Source organism: Physcomitrium patens, chromosome 1, assembly GCF_059467195.1.
Source record: "Physcomitrium patens ecotype Gransden chromosome 1, ASM5946719v1, whole genome shotgun sequence".
Classification (NCBI taxonomy): Eukaryota; Viridiplantae; Streptophyta; class Bryopsida; order Funariales; family Funariaceae; genus Physcomitrium; species Physcomitrium patens.
This window is the reverse complement of record NC_143410.1, coordinates 18,243,738-18,258,135: the sequence shown is the minus strand read 5'-3', so window position 1 is coordinate 18,258,135 and position 14,398 is coordinate 18,243,738. Positions and strand designations below refer to the sequence as shown.

At 40.0% G+C, this 14,398-nt stretch overlaps 3 protein-coding genes and 1 long non-coding RNA gene across 18 annotated transcripts; 1 reads left to right on the top strand and 3 right to left on the bottom strand.

Moving 5' to 3' along the window:
- Positions 1-1,494: 1,494 nt before the first annotated feature.
- On the top strand, positions 1,495-6,951 carry LOC112288129 (putative plant SNARE 13). Of its 8 annotated transcripts, XR_002971477.3 has the most exons (11): positions 1,517-2,481; positions 2,792-2,884; positions 3,057-3,144; positions 3,349-3,478; positions 3,780-3,859; positions 3,973-4,029; positions 4,190-4,282; positions 4,571-4,645; positions 4,803-4,958; positions 5,251-5,287; positions 5,758-6,132. XR_002971477.3 is itself a non-coding variant. In XM_073535620.2 (9 exons), exons 1-8 carry the CDS (start codon positions 2,411-2,413, stop codon positions 4,608-4,610), a joined length of 642 nt encoding a protein of 213 aa, XP_073391721.1. In that variant the 5' UTR covers positions 1,498-2,410; the 3' UTR covers positions 4,611-4,645; positions 4,803-5,223. The 8 variants fall into 8 exon arrangements, 3 of the variants coding, with proteins under 3 accessions (XP_073391718.1, XP_073391721.1, XP_024387750.1); XR_012217975.2 differs by lacking the exons at positions 5,251-5,287; positions 5,758-6,132 and adding an exon at positions 6,243-6,951; XR_016504227.1 differs by lacking the exon at positions 5,758-6,132 and having other exon boundaries at positions 5,251-5,509.
- On the bottom strand, positions 6,290-11,077 carry LOC112288084 (uncharacterized). 7 transcript variants are annotated; one of them, XM_024531944.3, is made up of 12 exons: positions 11,060-11,077; positions 10,134-10,565; positions 9,471-9,871; positions 9,098-9,272; positions 8,919-8,979; positions 8,552-8,681; positions 8,202-8,325; positions 7,952-8,008; positions 7,634-7,730; positions 7,225-7,432; positions 6,891-6,951; positions 6,290-6,599 (listed from the first exon to the last, which is right to left on the bottom strand). In XM_024531944.3, the coding sequence occupies exons 3-12, from the start codon at positions 9,752-9,754 to the stop codon at positions 6,546-6,548; spliced, it is 1,251 nt and encodes a 416-aa protein (XP_024387712.1). In that variant the 5' UTR covers positions 9,755-9,871; positions 10,134-10,565; positions 11,060-11,077; the 3' UTR covers positions 6,290-6,545. The 7 variants fall into 7 exon arrangements, with proteins under 7 accessions (XP_024387712.1, XP_024387720.1, XP_024387735.1 ...); XM_024531952.3 differs by lacking the exon at positions 11,060-11,077 and having other exon boundaries at positions 9,835-9,927; positions 10,134-10,530; XM_024531967.3 differs by lacking the exon at positions 11,060-11,077 and having other exon boundaries at positions 9,835-9,871; positions 10,134-10,530.
- On the bottom strand, positions 10,876-13,419 carry LOC112288140 (thiol-disulfide oxidoreductase LTO1). 2 transcript variants are annotated; one of them, XM_024532008.3, is made up of 6 exons: positions 13,166-13,419; positions 12,428-12,586; positions 11,968-12,230; positions 11,707-11,854; positions 11,465-11,602; positions 10,876-11,253 (listed from the first exon to the last, which is right to left on the bottom strand). In XM_024532008.3, exons 2-6 carry the CDS (start codon positions 12,563-12,565, stop codon positions 11,179-11,181), a joined length of 762 nt encoding a protein of 253 aa, XP_024387776.1. In that variant the 5' UTR covers positions 12,566-12,586; positions 13,166-13,419; the 3' UTR covers positions 10,876-11,178. The 2 variants fall into 2 exon arrangements, with proteins under 2 accessions (XP_024387776.1, XP_024387787.1); XM_024532019.3 differs by having other exon boundaries at positions 13,340-13,419.
- Positions 13,168-14,176, bottom strand: LOC149989911 (uncharacterized). Its single transcript, XR_016504235.1, has 2 exons — positions 13,803-14,176; positions 13,168-13,291 (listed from the first exon to the last, which is right to left on the bottom strand). It is a non-coding gene; the product is annotated as an uncharacterized LOC149989911 (long non-coding RNA).
- Positions 14,177-14,398: the final 222 nt, after the last annotated feature.

Here is a 14,398-nt window from a genome sequence, read left to right as displayed (position 1 = left end):
ATTCTCGCCAATGCGCCACAAAAGGTACATGAGTTTCATCAACAACATGCTCATAAACCTAAGCCGGTTCGACGATAGCTTCCTTCTGAAGCTTGCTCACCCAAGAATATAAAAAAGGGAGAGAACACCACCAAAATTCGTAGTTGATGTAGTTATTTTCTCCAAGATAAAGTAGAATTTTTTTAGTAGCCATAGTTTGGTCTTCTGATATGGATAGCCAAGAGATAGATACTATGCCAGTCAGATTATCTCAACCAACTAACTCACGAAGGCGACCCCGAGATGAAGAACTGCCTACACCATGACGACGACGGAGGATACCAAGTAACCAATCATTGGTGATTGTATTTGAATTCGAGCCTACTTACGATGGTCAGCTAGAAGGCATGTTTGCAAGACAATTTCACAATGAGGATATGAAAGTTCATACTTGGTCAAAAGTCGAAGGAGTGGGCTATTACCGTTGGCTTTAAGGGCCAATGAACCACTTGCCTCGTGAACAACAGTTGGAGTTCATAGCAGACGCTATGCGACAGATCTTCATTTTCTTACGTTGGTACTGATTAACAACAACATTGCTTCTCAGAGACCTCGAAGCTAAAGGAGGGGGTGATGTTAGGGACATAGTCCTTAGAACCTTCTAGAGACAAGTTTCTAGAACCTTCTAGAAGCAAGTCTCTGGAACCTTCTAGAAACTTTTTAGTTGGTAGAAGATGTTAGGGACATAGTCCTTAGAATCTTCTAGAGACAAGTTTCTAAAACCTTCTAGAAGCAAGTCTCTAGAACCTTCTAGGAGCTTCCTAGTTGGTAGAAGTTGCTTGAGAGGCTTCCTAAATAGGAGTATATATTGGAATCGAGGCTGAAGAGTTCTTCAGTCTCGACAACACATCTCTTGGAGCTCTAGCTCACCTCTCTGGTGTTGTTCTTATATTCATCTGATTAATCTAGTTCTTGCCAGTTCTTCTTGAACTTCTTGTTAGATCTCGAGTCTGTATTTCTGTGTCCGTGACACTAAGATGCTTGTTAGATAAAAATCAGCAATTTATCTTTTAAGTAATTTGAATTTGTAAAAAAATAATGATTATGACTTCTAAGATAAATGTAAGAAATATTAGCTATTAGAATTATTGTTTGTTTTAATTTTTATTTTTTTATTTTTTTAATAATCACAATCTAGTTTATCCACTTACGTTAAAGATTAAAAAAAACAATAATAGTTGATTAAATTTTTTATTGACAAAGTAGCAATTGATCATTTTTACTATTGAAAGTTGTGAAATATTTGCACTAAAATTTCAAAAAGTAGATGGCAATAGGCTATTACCATATACATATATTTGTTTTGTAATACAACACCAGATGTTATTATAGACCTACAACTACAACCAATCATATTTAAACAAGTGTTTTAATTAATTAACAAAAACATAACAAACTCTGTCAACTTGCAATTTGTTGCAAACTTTAGAAAAACAAGGCACCTCACATACATTACTTTCCATGTGCACACAAAACTTTAGAATGCCCCAATAACTACAAATGACACATAACTTACCATGATAGAGAGTTCACTAACAGTAATCCTTCATAAAACATTACAACACCACAAATAGGGAACTATGAACTTGTGTGTGCATGTGTGTTTGTGAATTCGTGTGTATGTGTGTGAATGAGCTTGGGCCTTATGTGTTTGTGGTGATTTCAGAGCATATGTAGTCACAGACTTTCTCTTGGTGCTTGAGTTTTGGCAAGCTTGTTATTGTTGTGCTTGGCTGCGAAGCCGAGAGAGAGAGAGACCTTGCGGGTTATATCTGTATTTGTTCCAGGCAGCAGAGATAGAGAGAGAGAGCACACACTGCTCATGTGATTGTGGATTGCACATGGGAATTTGTGGCAGGCACTTGGCATCGGACAAACACATCTTGCATTGTTTAACACAGCTATGGAGTGTGTTGTGGAATGCCTCGTGGAACCATTCTTACAATGAGGCAGAGTCATGGTTCAGAATTCACACCTTTGCAGAAACGATGCCCTGATTGTTGACGACGGGAATTGTTGTTGATTTGTCCAAGTTCTGGAGGTTGTGTAAACCAAGGAGTTGGGATCTTTTCTATGCATAACGGCGTCATACCTTAGTCGAGCGATAGCTGGGAGGAGTAGCATGCTGATCCTGATTGCTTACCTCCCACTGTTGACGTGATTCTCAAATTATGATATGAGCTCTCACTATGGTACCATGGCGAATGTGTGGAGGATATTGCACTTTTGGGGAGATCAAGGTTGTGGGAGATTAATGTGCAGATTTCTTCGAGGCAGACGTTGCAGATAGTCGCTTCTGCTTGCTTACCTGTGTATGATTGAGGCAGAATAGTGAAGGCATCAACTATTAGCAAGAGATTTAGGGTTTGCAATGGCTGCAGAGTTGCCACCAGAGATCATGGCTTTTGAAGCTGAAGTTCAACAAATTTTCAAGGATCTCAAGTAAGTAATCTCTTTAATCTTCGCAAATTGAATGAAAACCCGTGGTAGAAAATGCATAATACATGCACTACTTCCGATTGACCTCATTGCATAGAAAGGGACTGGTAAAGAGAGTATGAATCATTCGAAACTCTACTTTGTGGACACCTACAAGTTTCCACCTACTAATGGTTATAAAAACAATGCAACATTCAACGACCAGCAACCCTGCCAGGTATAGGAGACGCAAGTGAGAAATACTCCCGGTTTTCCAACTTATGAGATTTTGGCACGCCATATTAAAATTTTATTTGCTAATTGTTATCTTCAGTGAGGGCTTCCAAAGGCTGGACAAAATCAAAGATCTCGAGAAACAACGAAAGCAATTGGAAGAGCTGACGGGCAAGATGCGGGGTGTAAAACGGTTTGCACCCTATTTTCGTGGACCTAACTGAATATGCTATCATACTATGTAGTCAGTCTCATGTTCACCTTCGAGGTTGCAGGTGGGGTACTAAGAAAATATTCTCGGTGAAAATTGTCGGTCGAATCTCATACATGTTATCAAGCAGCTATAGCGACGGTTTCATTTACAGGATCCTTAAAGATTTTGATCAGGGGATCAAAGATGACCCAACCAATCTGGAGCTTAACAAGACTGTTGCTGAAAAGAAAAAGTCACTGGTAACTTTCCCCTAGGGTTGTTACCCAAGAAATTTAAAATGATGTAACAATGTTTTGTTTCATTCATAGTTACTATATTATCCAAGAAAGCCTACTCAGTTTCTTGTAAGTTAGAATCGAAATTTTTCGGAACCCACATCCGGAACCCCATAGCGACCTGATGTGTTTCTCATATTCTGGATGGCACTGTTCTCCTGTGTGTAGATCAGGGAGTTGAATACGTATATTGCATTGAGAAAAACATTTTCTAGCACGATCTCATCCAAAGCTGAGTTATTTGAAGGTGGATCACAAGCTGGGACAGCGACCAACCAAGCGTATCGAGTGGCATCAAGTAAGGCTTAAGTTCTAATAGGAGTAAGATTGTCATTCTGTATACACACATTTTTTATAACCGAGCGCATCACTACAAAAAAATTGTGATGGAAAAAGGACAAGGAAGACTGTGTCATAAAAGTACGCATTATATCTTGTAACACCTTCTGGATTGCGAATGATGGCATCGTAGGGTTCTGCTGCCCTTCTACAACCTCAATGCCTATACCTATGCATTTCCAAGTCTTATTTCGGTCTATCTATGAACAAAAAAATAAGTTCATCGTTATCTTTTTTGCAATTTTGTTTCGCCCGATCAGCAATGTCTAATCAAGAGCTTTTACAAGTTGGGAGAAAGCAAATGGATGAAATGGACAAAAGTATCGAACGCTCCAAGAGAGTATGTTCTAAGATCATCATCCTGGGACTTAGAAATTTGTTAATATGGTTTGCGTTCTGATGTACTCATCTCTTGACTTAAGAATGGATACAATTTTGTGGGCTTCGTTGCAGGTTGTAGAAGACACGTTGCATATTGGCACAGAAACTGCTGTCACTCTTAAAGCCCAGGTTTACAATGACGTCAATTCATCTTGAAGATGGTTTACTCCCACTTCATTAGTATACGGGTCAATTAATTTAGGTAACTATGCAGAGGTAAACAAGAGACACTTAGCAATCACTGTACACGTGCCTGTTGATGTATCATGGGCCATGGGATGCACTGCAGACCGAGCAATTGGGGAGGATTGTAAATGAACTGGACACCATTCAGTTCTCCATAAAGAAGGCCGCTCAACTTGTGCGAGAGGTTGGGAAACAGGTGAGAATCTGAATCGGAGTGGCTTCTATGACATCGGTGTGCATGATAGTTCTTGGTAACGTACAATGAGGGGTACATTATGTGATGCATATTTTCATGAAGCCAGTAAGAGAATCTATTTTTATAATTCCCTCAAAAGTTGTACGGTATTGTACTTACTTATTTCTCCAATCTTCGTATTTCGGTGGTGCAACATTCATTGTACAAACAACCAAGTTTTTACTAACACCTATGTTCTTCTTTGGGGTCACCCAAAAAAGGAGACTCACAAGCACTTCGTCTTCACAGATGGCAACAGATAAGTGTATCATGGGGTTTTTATTTTTGATCGTAGGCGGTGTTGTTGCAGTCATAGTTGTGAAAGTAAGGGAATCGTTCTACAATCCACCTTGTGTACTATTCTATTTTGCTTTGAATTGAATCAGGATTTTTACAAGATTATTCAGTAAAACAACTCCACTGTGATCTAGGATGTGTTGTGTCAAGCTTGACCTGCATCGTCCTTCTGATGGAAATACAGATTGTTCAAGGTCAGAAGAAAAAAAATTCTAGCCCTGCAACTACCCCTGTAGGTGCTCGACGTATGTTGTCATTGTTACTGGACATGGGCCAATGACCACAGTTTGATGACAACAGCCACTTTTCAAACTCTGCTTGAAGGAATACCCACGGAAAGGTAACACCTGATCACCTTGTGCTGACCACTTCTTTTGAGCAATACTAGAGGGTCTGAAATTTCTCGCTGGATTTTTCTTTCGTCATTTATAATGTAAAAAAAAATACATTAGTTGAAGAATTGTTTATATTTAAAGAAATATTTTATAACTTGAAATTTTAATTTTTTAGAATCTTAAATATTTTGATATATATGTATTTCAATCATGCAATTTACAAATGTTTAAAAAAAACATAGTCCAAATAAGAATTATTAATGTAATGGACTTTGATGTTGCATGTGTGTAAATTAGCTTTGTTTTATCTTCTTCCACATTCGTTTCTATCTAGGTTTTGCTCTAGCCCAAATAATGATTTTTCTTGCAACTTGTTAAATTGTGTATGTATATATGTATGATACTTACAAATACATAAGTTAACATACAATTTCTTCTATGAAGTATTGATAGATGTTATAGATTCATTTGAGGATGCTTAAATATACATTACATCAATAATTTTAAAAAAATGTTTTGATTAAAATGTATGTTGAATAAAGAAAATTGTGATTCATTTTTTTTTTTTCATTTTTTTCATTGAACATGATTAGAATAAAAGCCTTCCAACCAATCAAATTTGGACAAAAAAAATAATGATTTGTAGATAAATATTTCTTGGCACATTTATGCATTATGGTTTTATGTAATATTTATATGCATTCATTTAGATATACATGTGTCAAAAGTTTTTCACTTTCCACTTGAATTTTAACAATATGTATTAACAAATATAAATTTTAAAATAGCTCATCCTTTGCATAGGAGCATGCCCTTCTAGTGTGGGACATAGAGAACTTTGTCCTACATTGTGTAAAGGACACAAATGAATATGAAAAGAGAGTGTAAATGTGAATGGAGCGACACAAGAGGGGCAGCATTGCATTTCCACCTCAATAATCGCTTTTTACTATCTCAAATTTATTGTTTTATAACTATGAGTTTAAGAATGTTCTCTTATTCTGTCAATATAGGACACAATTTTTGACAATTTCATGACAAATGTTCATTAAAAAAATTGTGCTTCATTAGAATTGAGCCTGCATATGAGTCTATAGTTTCAGTCCTGTTCAAAGAAACTGTATCTTCACCAAAACATGAAAAAATTTAATGTAAAAAACAAGAATTTAAGATATTAAAGATGTCATGTTACCAAATAGAATATTAAAGCCAGTTAATCCTTCTTTCACATTGCAAGCCTTCCTACAAACCCATACAAGTTCATAACACATACATGATCACTGTCACAGAAAGCCATGCAATAAGAAGGGAGGATGCCAATCTTGAATCAGTGAACTGTTGGAATCCGACAAGAAAGGATTTCACCTTCCAGTATACTTCACAAACAGTGCAACAAGTTCAGATTGTTACTAATAGTTCCATTACAAACTACCACAAATATTTTCTGCATGAACAATGAATGTCTAAGCCAATCGTACTGTCAATAGTTTCACTTTGTTACATACTTTGTGGCATAGAAAAATCAGGTGTAAAAATTGAGTAATCTCATGTTTTGACAATTGGTGATGATGTTAAGTCACTTTGGGAATCGCTTAAGTACGCAGTTCCTTCACCAGTTCAATAACAGGTTTCAAGGAGCCATCATTCTGCACAAAAACAATGGCGTCAAGGAGAATTAGTATGTAAGATATACACTTCAGGTGACACATAGAATGCTATATACCATAATGACACTAGCCTTTTATAACAACTTCAGACCAGATTCAGAATCCAAACGGTTAAACCGCCCGATAAAAGAAAAATTTGAAGTCCTAAAATGTCCAGAATTTGGATAAAAATAATCCTCGGATGTGTTAAAGAGAGGCGTCAACACATTGAATCGCGCTGAATTAGCACATCTACGAATTGGCTACCGAAATGGAGTAGAAAGCACTTACCAGAATAACAATGTCGAAAGCCTTCTTGTAGGTCTCAAGCCAATTCTCAGCGTTTTCATTTCTGAGAACAAAGTTCACAACTTTTTCAAACTTCATTGAGAAACTAAAAGGTGAACGTGCAGCAATTGAATTAAGCTCAAATGTATAATAGGCCTTAGATTCTATCTAGAATTTCGTAATTTCGATATTGTCCTGTTGATTCGAATGCCCATTAATTTTTTCAATGATGTTAGCTATTCTTGGCCTCAAAATCGTGCAATTTCACAAATTCTTGAAGTATAGACACTCAAGAAAATAAGATGATTGGCGAATTTCAGAGTCATCAAAAACTCACAAAAATCCTATGGAAATGCGGTTATCATAATCAACGCCATCTGACATTCCAAGGTCGCCGAGATGATCACCCAACAATAATACATTTGAACGGCCTTGAATTATAGCTGCTCCAGTGTTCTCTCCCACAAGATTCCCATCATCATCATGTAGAGGTGCGGCCATCTCTAAGGCATGCTCGTTCTTGTTCAGCACGTGGATGGTTTTTCCTAAGGTAAAAAATGATCCATGTTATTGATTGGCCTTTTAAAAACTATCTTTAAACATAAAAAAATAAATAATAAAAAATGGATGATAGCGATAAATGGTCGTTAAGATTATAATGACCATGTACTGCTCAACATGAGTAGCGCATAATACAACCCAAGCCATAATTTTCTAAATACATAGATACATTGTCGAGAATTTACCTTTGAAACCTATAAGATCACCGCAGTCATCAAATTCCATGCGGTTAGACACGACTCTTATATTTGAAAATACTCGATGAAGCTTTTGTTTTAATACCTGAATCGCAGAGCACAAGAAATTAGCACGAAAAGTCCAGAATAATTCAAAAATCAGTGTGGGGAGTCCATACCATCGAGCTAAACCAGTGGACTAATAGACTAGCTGAAGTCCTAGAACTACACTTCCGAAAATTCAGAATAGGTTGTACAGATAAAAAGCACTAAAAAATGTAAACGTAAATGAAGAGCCTCAGAAACTCGTCATTTTCTGTTGCATACCTCTTCAATTATATCAGCAAGACCAGCCGAGAAAATCAGCAACGGTACCCCATCTTCCTGATAAATAATTTGTAAAATCAGCAAAGAAAGAATAAGAATTGAAAGGTCCTGAAGAACGCAAATTCACACAGTCCCTTGTTCGGACTAAAGCAAGCAGTCGGAGACAATTGTTCAGTAGTCAAGGTTATCCCACTCTACAAATCAGATATTATGTGCTCTGAACGAAAGAGAAGTACATTAGACTACATACATCCAGAGTCTCAAAAAACTCGGTGATTCGGTCACGAAAACTTATAGTAGCATTTGCAACAGAAGAAACGATTGACTCGTAGTTGAGGCCGCCTTCAATCAATAAAGCATGTGATTTCTCCCACCTACTCATTAAAGACCACAAACCAAGAAAGAGTCCATATTAAAAAACATTAAAATAAAAGCATCATGCCAAAATGTACACCAAAAGAGCAATTTATAGTATTATATCACATCATTATTATAAACCACAGAAAACTAGAATGCACAGGCATATCGAAGATTCATCGGATTTATTCATTCTCACTCAACGAAATGCTCCAGTGTATTCAAAGAGTTCATGGAACGTACCATTCTTCCATATGTTTGGCCTTCTCGTCAGCAGGCAGGGTTGGAGAAATCTCTAAGGGGTAATAATACTCAAACAACTCATGCCGCTTTCGGTCATAGGCAGGATTGCTTTTCAATAAAGCATGGGTGCCTGCATAGATACATGAAAATGGGGAAAACCCAAGAAATTAGACTACATGACAAACATAAACAAGAGATCGATAACATCCAATCTAAGTCTTCAAAGAAGCTCACAAAACCTCAGTGGATTACATGCAGAAAATCATCGCACGATTTTACTTTGTTTAATTTTATTTTCATTTCTACCTAGAATTTTCTTAGTTCAACGACTGAACTTCTACAGATTCTTTCTGAAGATTACACATACTTTGACCACGCACACCATCGACCAAGTACTTGGTGAGAGTCATATCAAAATCTGCAATGACCTGCACATGCATATGAAGACCAATACATTTTCAGTTCACTGCAACAGATGACAGAAATATAGACGAGAACAAAAGGTCAGCAATGCAAAAGCTTATAAGATAAAAACTGGTATCGTACCTGCAGAGTGGAAAGTCCAGCAGACTTAATGGCCTTCTTTTTTTCCTCCAGCTGCACTGGATTACCGATCACCACATCTGGGCAATCAGGAGCAGTCAACCGGGTATTCACGTGCTGTTTTTCCATTGAAGAAACGGATTTGCACGAACCAGCCAATCTCCCGTTCAAGGCAAGCCTGCCACATCAATCCCATTCAATTATGTCGTTTCCACGAGGCCAACAGCGTCACCCATTCGGAGAATAACGCCAAACGTGAGCTTCGCAGACCGAAACATTGTGAACAAGACTCCTCACTCGCCGATTGGACTGCTAACAGCAAGACTATCACTAATTACATGTGCATGAGGCACAGAGAAGGGCAATCGGCTGATACTGCTGGTAGGGGAGACGAGATGTCCGGTGGTAGAGCCGCAAAGAACTGGAGTTGGAGTGGAACGGGCAGAAGAATGTCTTCTTACAGACACCAGCAGCACAGGCAGTACCAGTAGAGAAACCGACACTCCTCACATTTCTTTTCACTTCATTCCCAGGCCATCCTCGCAGGAAGTGCTGCAACAGGGCATGGCCCACACTTGGCGTGCTCGTGTGGGGCGTGCAGAAGGTGGCGCATCGCACCAGTGCTTGTGGTGACCATGCCCCAACTGCCACTCCACTCATCCAGCTCCCCCGCCCTACCAACTTCACCAGTGCTTCCTCCTCACACTAAAATGATAGATCCTCCAAAACAAGCCTCTCACCACTTCTCTCGCGCAGACCTCAAGCTCCACAGCACCCCTTGCATTTCACCAGTCTTAACCTCGTCAATGTAAAAGTATAAGGTGTGTCGTCGCCTACATCCAACCCTCACAAACAGCACTGCGTGACCTCATAAAATAACTGTAAAATCAAGCGTTCTTAACCAAGTTTTCATCGGGTGATTCCATCCTCACTCCAGCATGATTGCATTGTTGGCGTTGTGATAAAAATAGAAATGAGAAGACGTAGCATGACAACCTTGATGATGTGATGAAGCTACTATCAGAGGGGATGGGCATACCGGTGAGAAAGGAATACTTCAGTAGCTACGTTGCGACCAGTAACCCTAATATTGAGCATTCCCTTCTTAAGAGGTGGCCAACTTTCTGCCTCTGGGTTGTGTGCTTGACATCTGGGTTTTTGGGTCCGAGAGCGCTAGTCAACTGCACCTCTCAAATGAATCACGAAATTGGGCGTAAAAAGAGGAATTTTTGTGTGAGGGTTTTGTGTTTGGCACGATATTTAAGCAACCCTGTAGTGCGTCAGTACAAGCATGTGTATGATACGTCATGTGTTGCCGGTGTCCCTTTCAAGACACGCGGACGTGGTGTTGGATCATAACTTTCACGTGGTGAGTGAGTTATGCTGCATTGAGAACGAGCATCTCTCGGGTGGTATGACGCGTCATTGTGTTTCAGGTGCCTGGTTAGCTATGGATCACGAAAACGGAAATCTGCAGTTACCAGACAGAAGCAGCACGTGCAGTTGAGTCAGCTGTAAGCTACGAAGTTCAAATCGTTTGAAGGTTTTGTGTGTGTTTGAGTAAAGATATTGAAGAACATGCGACACTTCGTATTATTTAGCAGCACAGAAAGTGCACCCTCACACCCATGGCATGAGAAGTGAGCTGCAAGTCATTTGTGTTCAATGAAATTGATATTGTATTGTTGCAACAATAGCCACATCTAGCCCAGTCACGAGCTTGCACACAACTTAGTCATATCAATCAGTCTAGTCACTGGAGTTTGAAAAAAATACAAATCTGCAATTCAAAATGTGTGATGCAGATTCATTAGCAACAAAAAGGGGTTTACACAATGTTAGCATATGTGCAGAACTAGAATTCAGATTCAATTAGTACATTTCACAATGCTGTTCAAAGAACAACTGCACAATATTCAAGATGATTGACTCACATGCTTGTTGCTTTAAGGTAATAATTCTCACCCAAAGATAGTCGTCCAATTCTCTGCGAGTATGGTATGTGCCTGTCGAGAACCTCGGTAGCGTGCAAACCGTTCAAAGGCACCAAAGTAGCCTGCAAATTGCACACTTTGAAAAGCTTTTCATTTCATCACTCGTGGGGTATTGAACCCCGAGAGCTCGGCCAATTTATCGAACTCTTGTTCTCCAGAGTATTGCTGAAAATCAGAAGACGTTAATTATTATCAGCCGAACCAATTTTTTGCGAAGCTCCCAGCAAATGCAACTTTCCAGAAGCTGGCTGAAGCAATCCATTTGGCGGATGTACACGGAAAGATGAGAGGTCGTAAGAGTTATGCACAAGATCTGAATTGACAAACTACCGAAATGGGGTCCATGGTAGCATGAGTTCGGTGATGGAGTGCATACCTGGCCATTGATGATCCATGTCGGGAATCCTTGGATGTTAGCAGCAGAGCATGCAGCAGCAAGTTTCACACCCCTTCTATACCCTTCAGGATAGCACTCCACGTAGTCGATATACTTCAATGCCTCCTTTCCGAACATCTGAACACATGATTCATTCATCGATTCATCCCTAATAAGATAACACTGAGCACCGAAGAAGCAATATCAGTTAAACAAGATAAATCTGAAATTAGAATCCTCACCTGTTTTTGCTCAAAACAATGCGAGCACCAAAATGCGCCGTACATTTTGGCCCCTATGGCTCTCAGCTGCTTCGCCAGGTTGATCTCTTTCGCACTGGAGACGGTCGCAACCTCCGGCTCAATGGGCGGCAAATCAATCTCACCTGGCCTGATGGCAGCGAGTCCATGAGATTTTCGTCCGAGTGGCTCTCAGAATGTTTTGACATATGGGTGTACACAACAAATATGATGCGCAATCACGAATAAAGATGATCACTGTACCTGGCAATCGCAGAGCCGACGTCCGTGAAGGCCACTAAGAAAGCAACTGCGACAGAAAACCCAGCAGCCAATTGCATCCGGGAGGTTGTGTCGCAGATCTCTACGCAAATATTTCTCACTCCTGTATTCTCGTGGTCTTCAAAGACAACGTCAGTTCTTGAAGTTTGCTTCTCTTCAGAAGAAGAAAGGGGCGCTTTAGCGCGCGCTTGGAGCACTGTAGAGACTAAATCCTGGTGACCGAGGTGACATTTTCCACCGCCCCTCTAAACCCCGCACATGCAGTCCAACGGTGTCATCCAGTTTGTCAGAAACCTCGAATACCGGCACAAAAGTTTCTGACTCCAGTGAGGATTGGCCTATGTGTGCAATGTCTTGAATAATATAAGATCCTCAATGACACAGTACTTCTTGTGTGAAACAAGAGTCTGCACACTAGTTTCGGATTGAGAAATGGGCTCACCGTTGGCAATGGACCACTCCATAGTCTACACGAATTATTGATTAGCAGAAAACATTTAGACTTAGTTGGGAGAGGTGAGGCGTTCCTGCCACATATCACTGGAGCTGGTGACAATGCCGAGTGGCTCATAGTCTTCATATTTCCAGAAGAAGATTTAGCCTGCATCGCCGAAATTAGTTAGAAGAAGTAACAATATCTCAGAAAACGTTCCTTCTGTGCACAACACCAGAACCAGTGCAGCAGTTTGACTACTTTTAACTGGTCTCATACTTCCAAGATGTTTTCGAGAGAGGCTAAGGAAGCTCAAGCCACCCCATCAATCCGTTCTAGCCACACTGTCTGAGCGGGATGTCACAATCATATTTTACCAAAGAATGCAATTCACAGATTCTAGCACACATTGACGTAGTATTTGCTGTCCAGTTAAAAGTTCGTGAAACTTTTTGTAATTGAAAACCCTCAGGAACGACCTGTTCTGCATTCTAATGTGGCGTGGAAGAACTAAGCAGAATACTCTCTTTCGACACGATTCTTCAAATTTTCAAAAGCTCGCTGCTCTGATTCTCACTCCCTGAATTGTGTCCACATATCTAAAAACACCCCTCTTTCAAGATCCCTAATCACCAATGCTTGCTTCAAGAACTTGAAACACGTTATGCTTAGTGAACTCACTTCAAGTTGCACACCAGTATACTTTCCATCTATCAACATGCACTTCACCCAACAAGGGAAACCTACCGCTTCGACGAGAGATTTGCAGTCAACCCTCAAAATTTTAACAAGAAACTACTTCACAAGTCGAAGCCCTCAACTGCTCTCCAGCAACCTCTCAAACCATGGTCTAGTGTCGCTGAGTAGTAAATCCTGCTCCACAACCCACAACATAGGAAGTAATTACAACTCAAAGCTTACAGTTGCGTAGACGCCCCAGAATTTGAGCTGAATGTTAGGCTAAATTTCCTTCATTCTCTGAACCAAGAAGTGCACCAACTGCCACTCCTGTGCACACAATCTACAGATTTATTCCAATTTATGGAGTGCTTCAACAATCTATGCTTTTACACAATATATCATTTGTTGAGGCGAGAGGGCAAGGGATAGCCGTAAAGAGAATGACGTAATAAAAAGATATTTCTGGCATTGTTTGGCAGCGGAATTGGAGTTTATCGTCCAATTTGAGACGAGAGTTCTTATCTGAGGCGACGTGGAAGGCTAACGGCGGGGCTTCTCTGGATTCCCCTTCGAAGTTGCATGCCCTAAGCAATCCTTTCTGTGCACTTTATTTGCAGTTGCAATTCGGAATCTAGTACTACACTGCCAGAACTCTTTTCGAGTCCAATGGGCCCACCATTTTGTTCTGTGCACTCTAGCTTACCTTATGTGAAGAATCAAAGGACGAATTACGTTGGTTGAGAGTCGCAATGTAGTTGTAAGATGCGATACGGGCATCGGCAATAGTTTGGGCTGTTCTTCCGCGGATGTCATTGCTGACTACTAACGTCATAAATGTGATGTGGTAGTGGGGGGGCTGTGGACTTCAGCGTTCAGAAAATTCTTTTATGTCATTGCCGCAGTCATAGTCCAATGGGAACCAGACAAGTATTTCCTCTTCACTGTCTTCCCTCAGTCAGGCGTAGAAAGTAAGCTCGGAGGGTAATTTAACAATGCCATATCTGTCTTGGACTATCGCTGCCTTTCTGCAACAAGCTCGTTGTTCAGGAGTGCTTGACCTGGGATATTGGGAGAAAAGATTTGTTGAATGTATTTACGGCATTTCGTGACAGAAATGGCGAGGGAGAATAGACGTTGTTAGACGTTGTTTTCACACCTGGATGCCTCTGGAATCTGTTGCCGACGAGTATCTTCCAGGCTTGGAGAGAAATAATGGGTAAAATGTCTGATAAGGGGAAGATGATCAACTCTTTTGAGCTATGAATTCAGTAAGTAGAAGTATTCAAGAAGTCAACGTAG

Coding starts and splice junctions, on each gene's coding strand:
- LOC112288129 (XM_024531982.3), top strand. CDS start 2,411: ATGGCTGCAGAGTTGCCACCAGAGATCATGGCTTTTGAAGCTGAAGTT. Junction 2,885..3,056: donor AAGATGCGGGGTGTAAAACG/GTTTGCACCCTA, acceptor TTTCATTTACAG/GATCCTTAAAGATTTTGATC. Junction 3,860..3,972: donor GTATCGAACGCTCCAAGAGA/GTATGTTCTAAG, acceptor GCTTCGTTGCAG/GTTGTAGAAGACACGTTGCA.
- LOC112288084 (XM_024531944.3), bottom strand. CDS start 9,754: ATGAGTGGAGTGGCAGTTGGGGCATGGTCACCACAAGCACTGGTGCGA. Junction 8,009..8,201: donor AGTTTTTTGAGACTCTGGAT/GTATGTAGTCTA, acceptor ATTATTTATCAG/GAAGATGGGGTACCGTTGCT. Junction 6,600..6,890: donor CTTTCGACATTGTTATTCTG/GTAAGTGCTTTC, acceptor GTTTTTGTGCAG/AATGATGGCTCCTTGAAACC.
- LOC112288140 (XM_024532008.3), bottom strand. CDS start 12,565: ATGAAGACTATGAGCCACTCGGCATTGTCACCAGCTCCAGTGATATGT. Junction 12,231..12,427: donor GGAGTGGTCCATTGCCAACG/GTGAGCCCATTT, acceptor TGCGGGGTTTAG/AGGGGCGGTGGAAAATGTCA. Junction 11,855..11,967: donor GTCGGCTCTGCGATTGCCAG/GTACAGTGATCA, acceptor CGCTGCCATCAG/GCCAGGTGAGATTGATTTGC.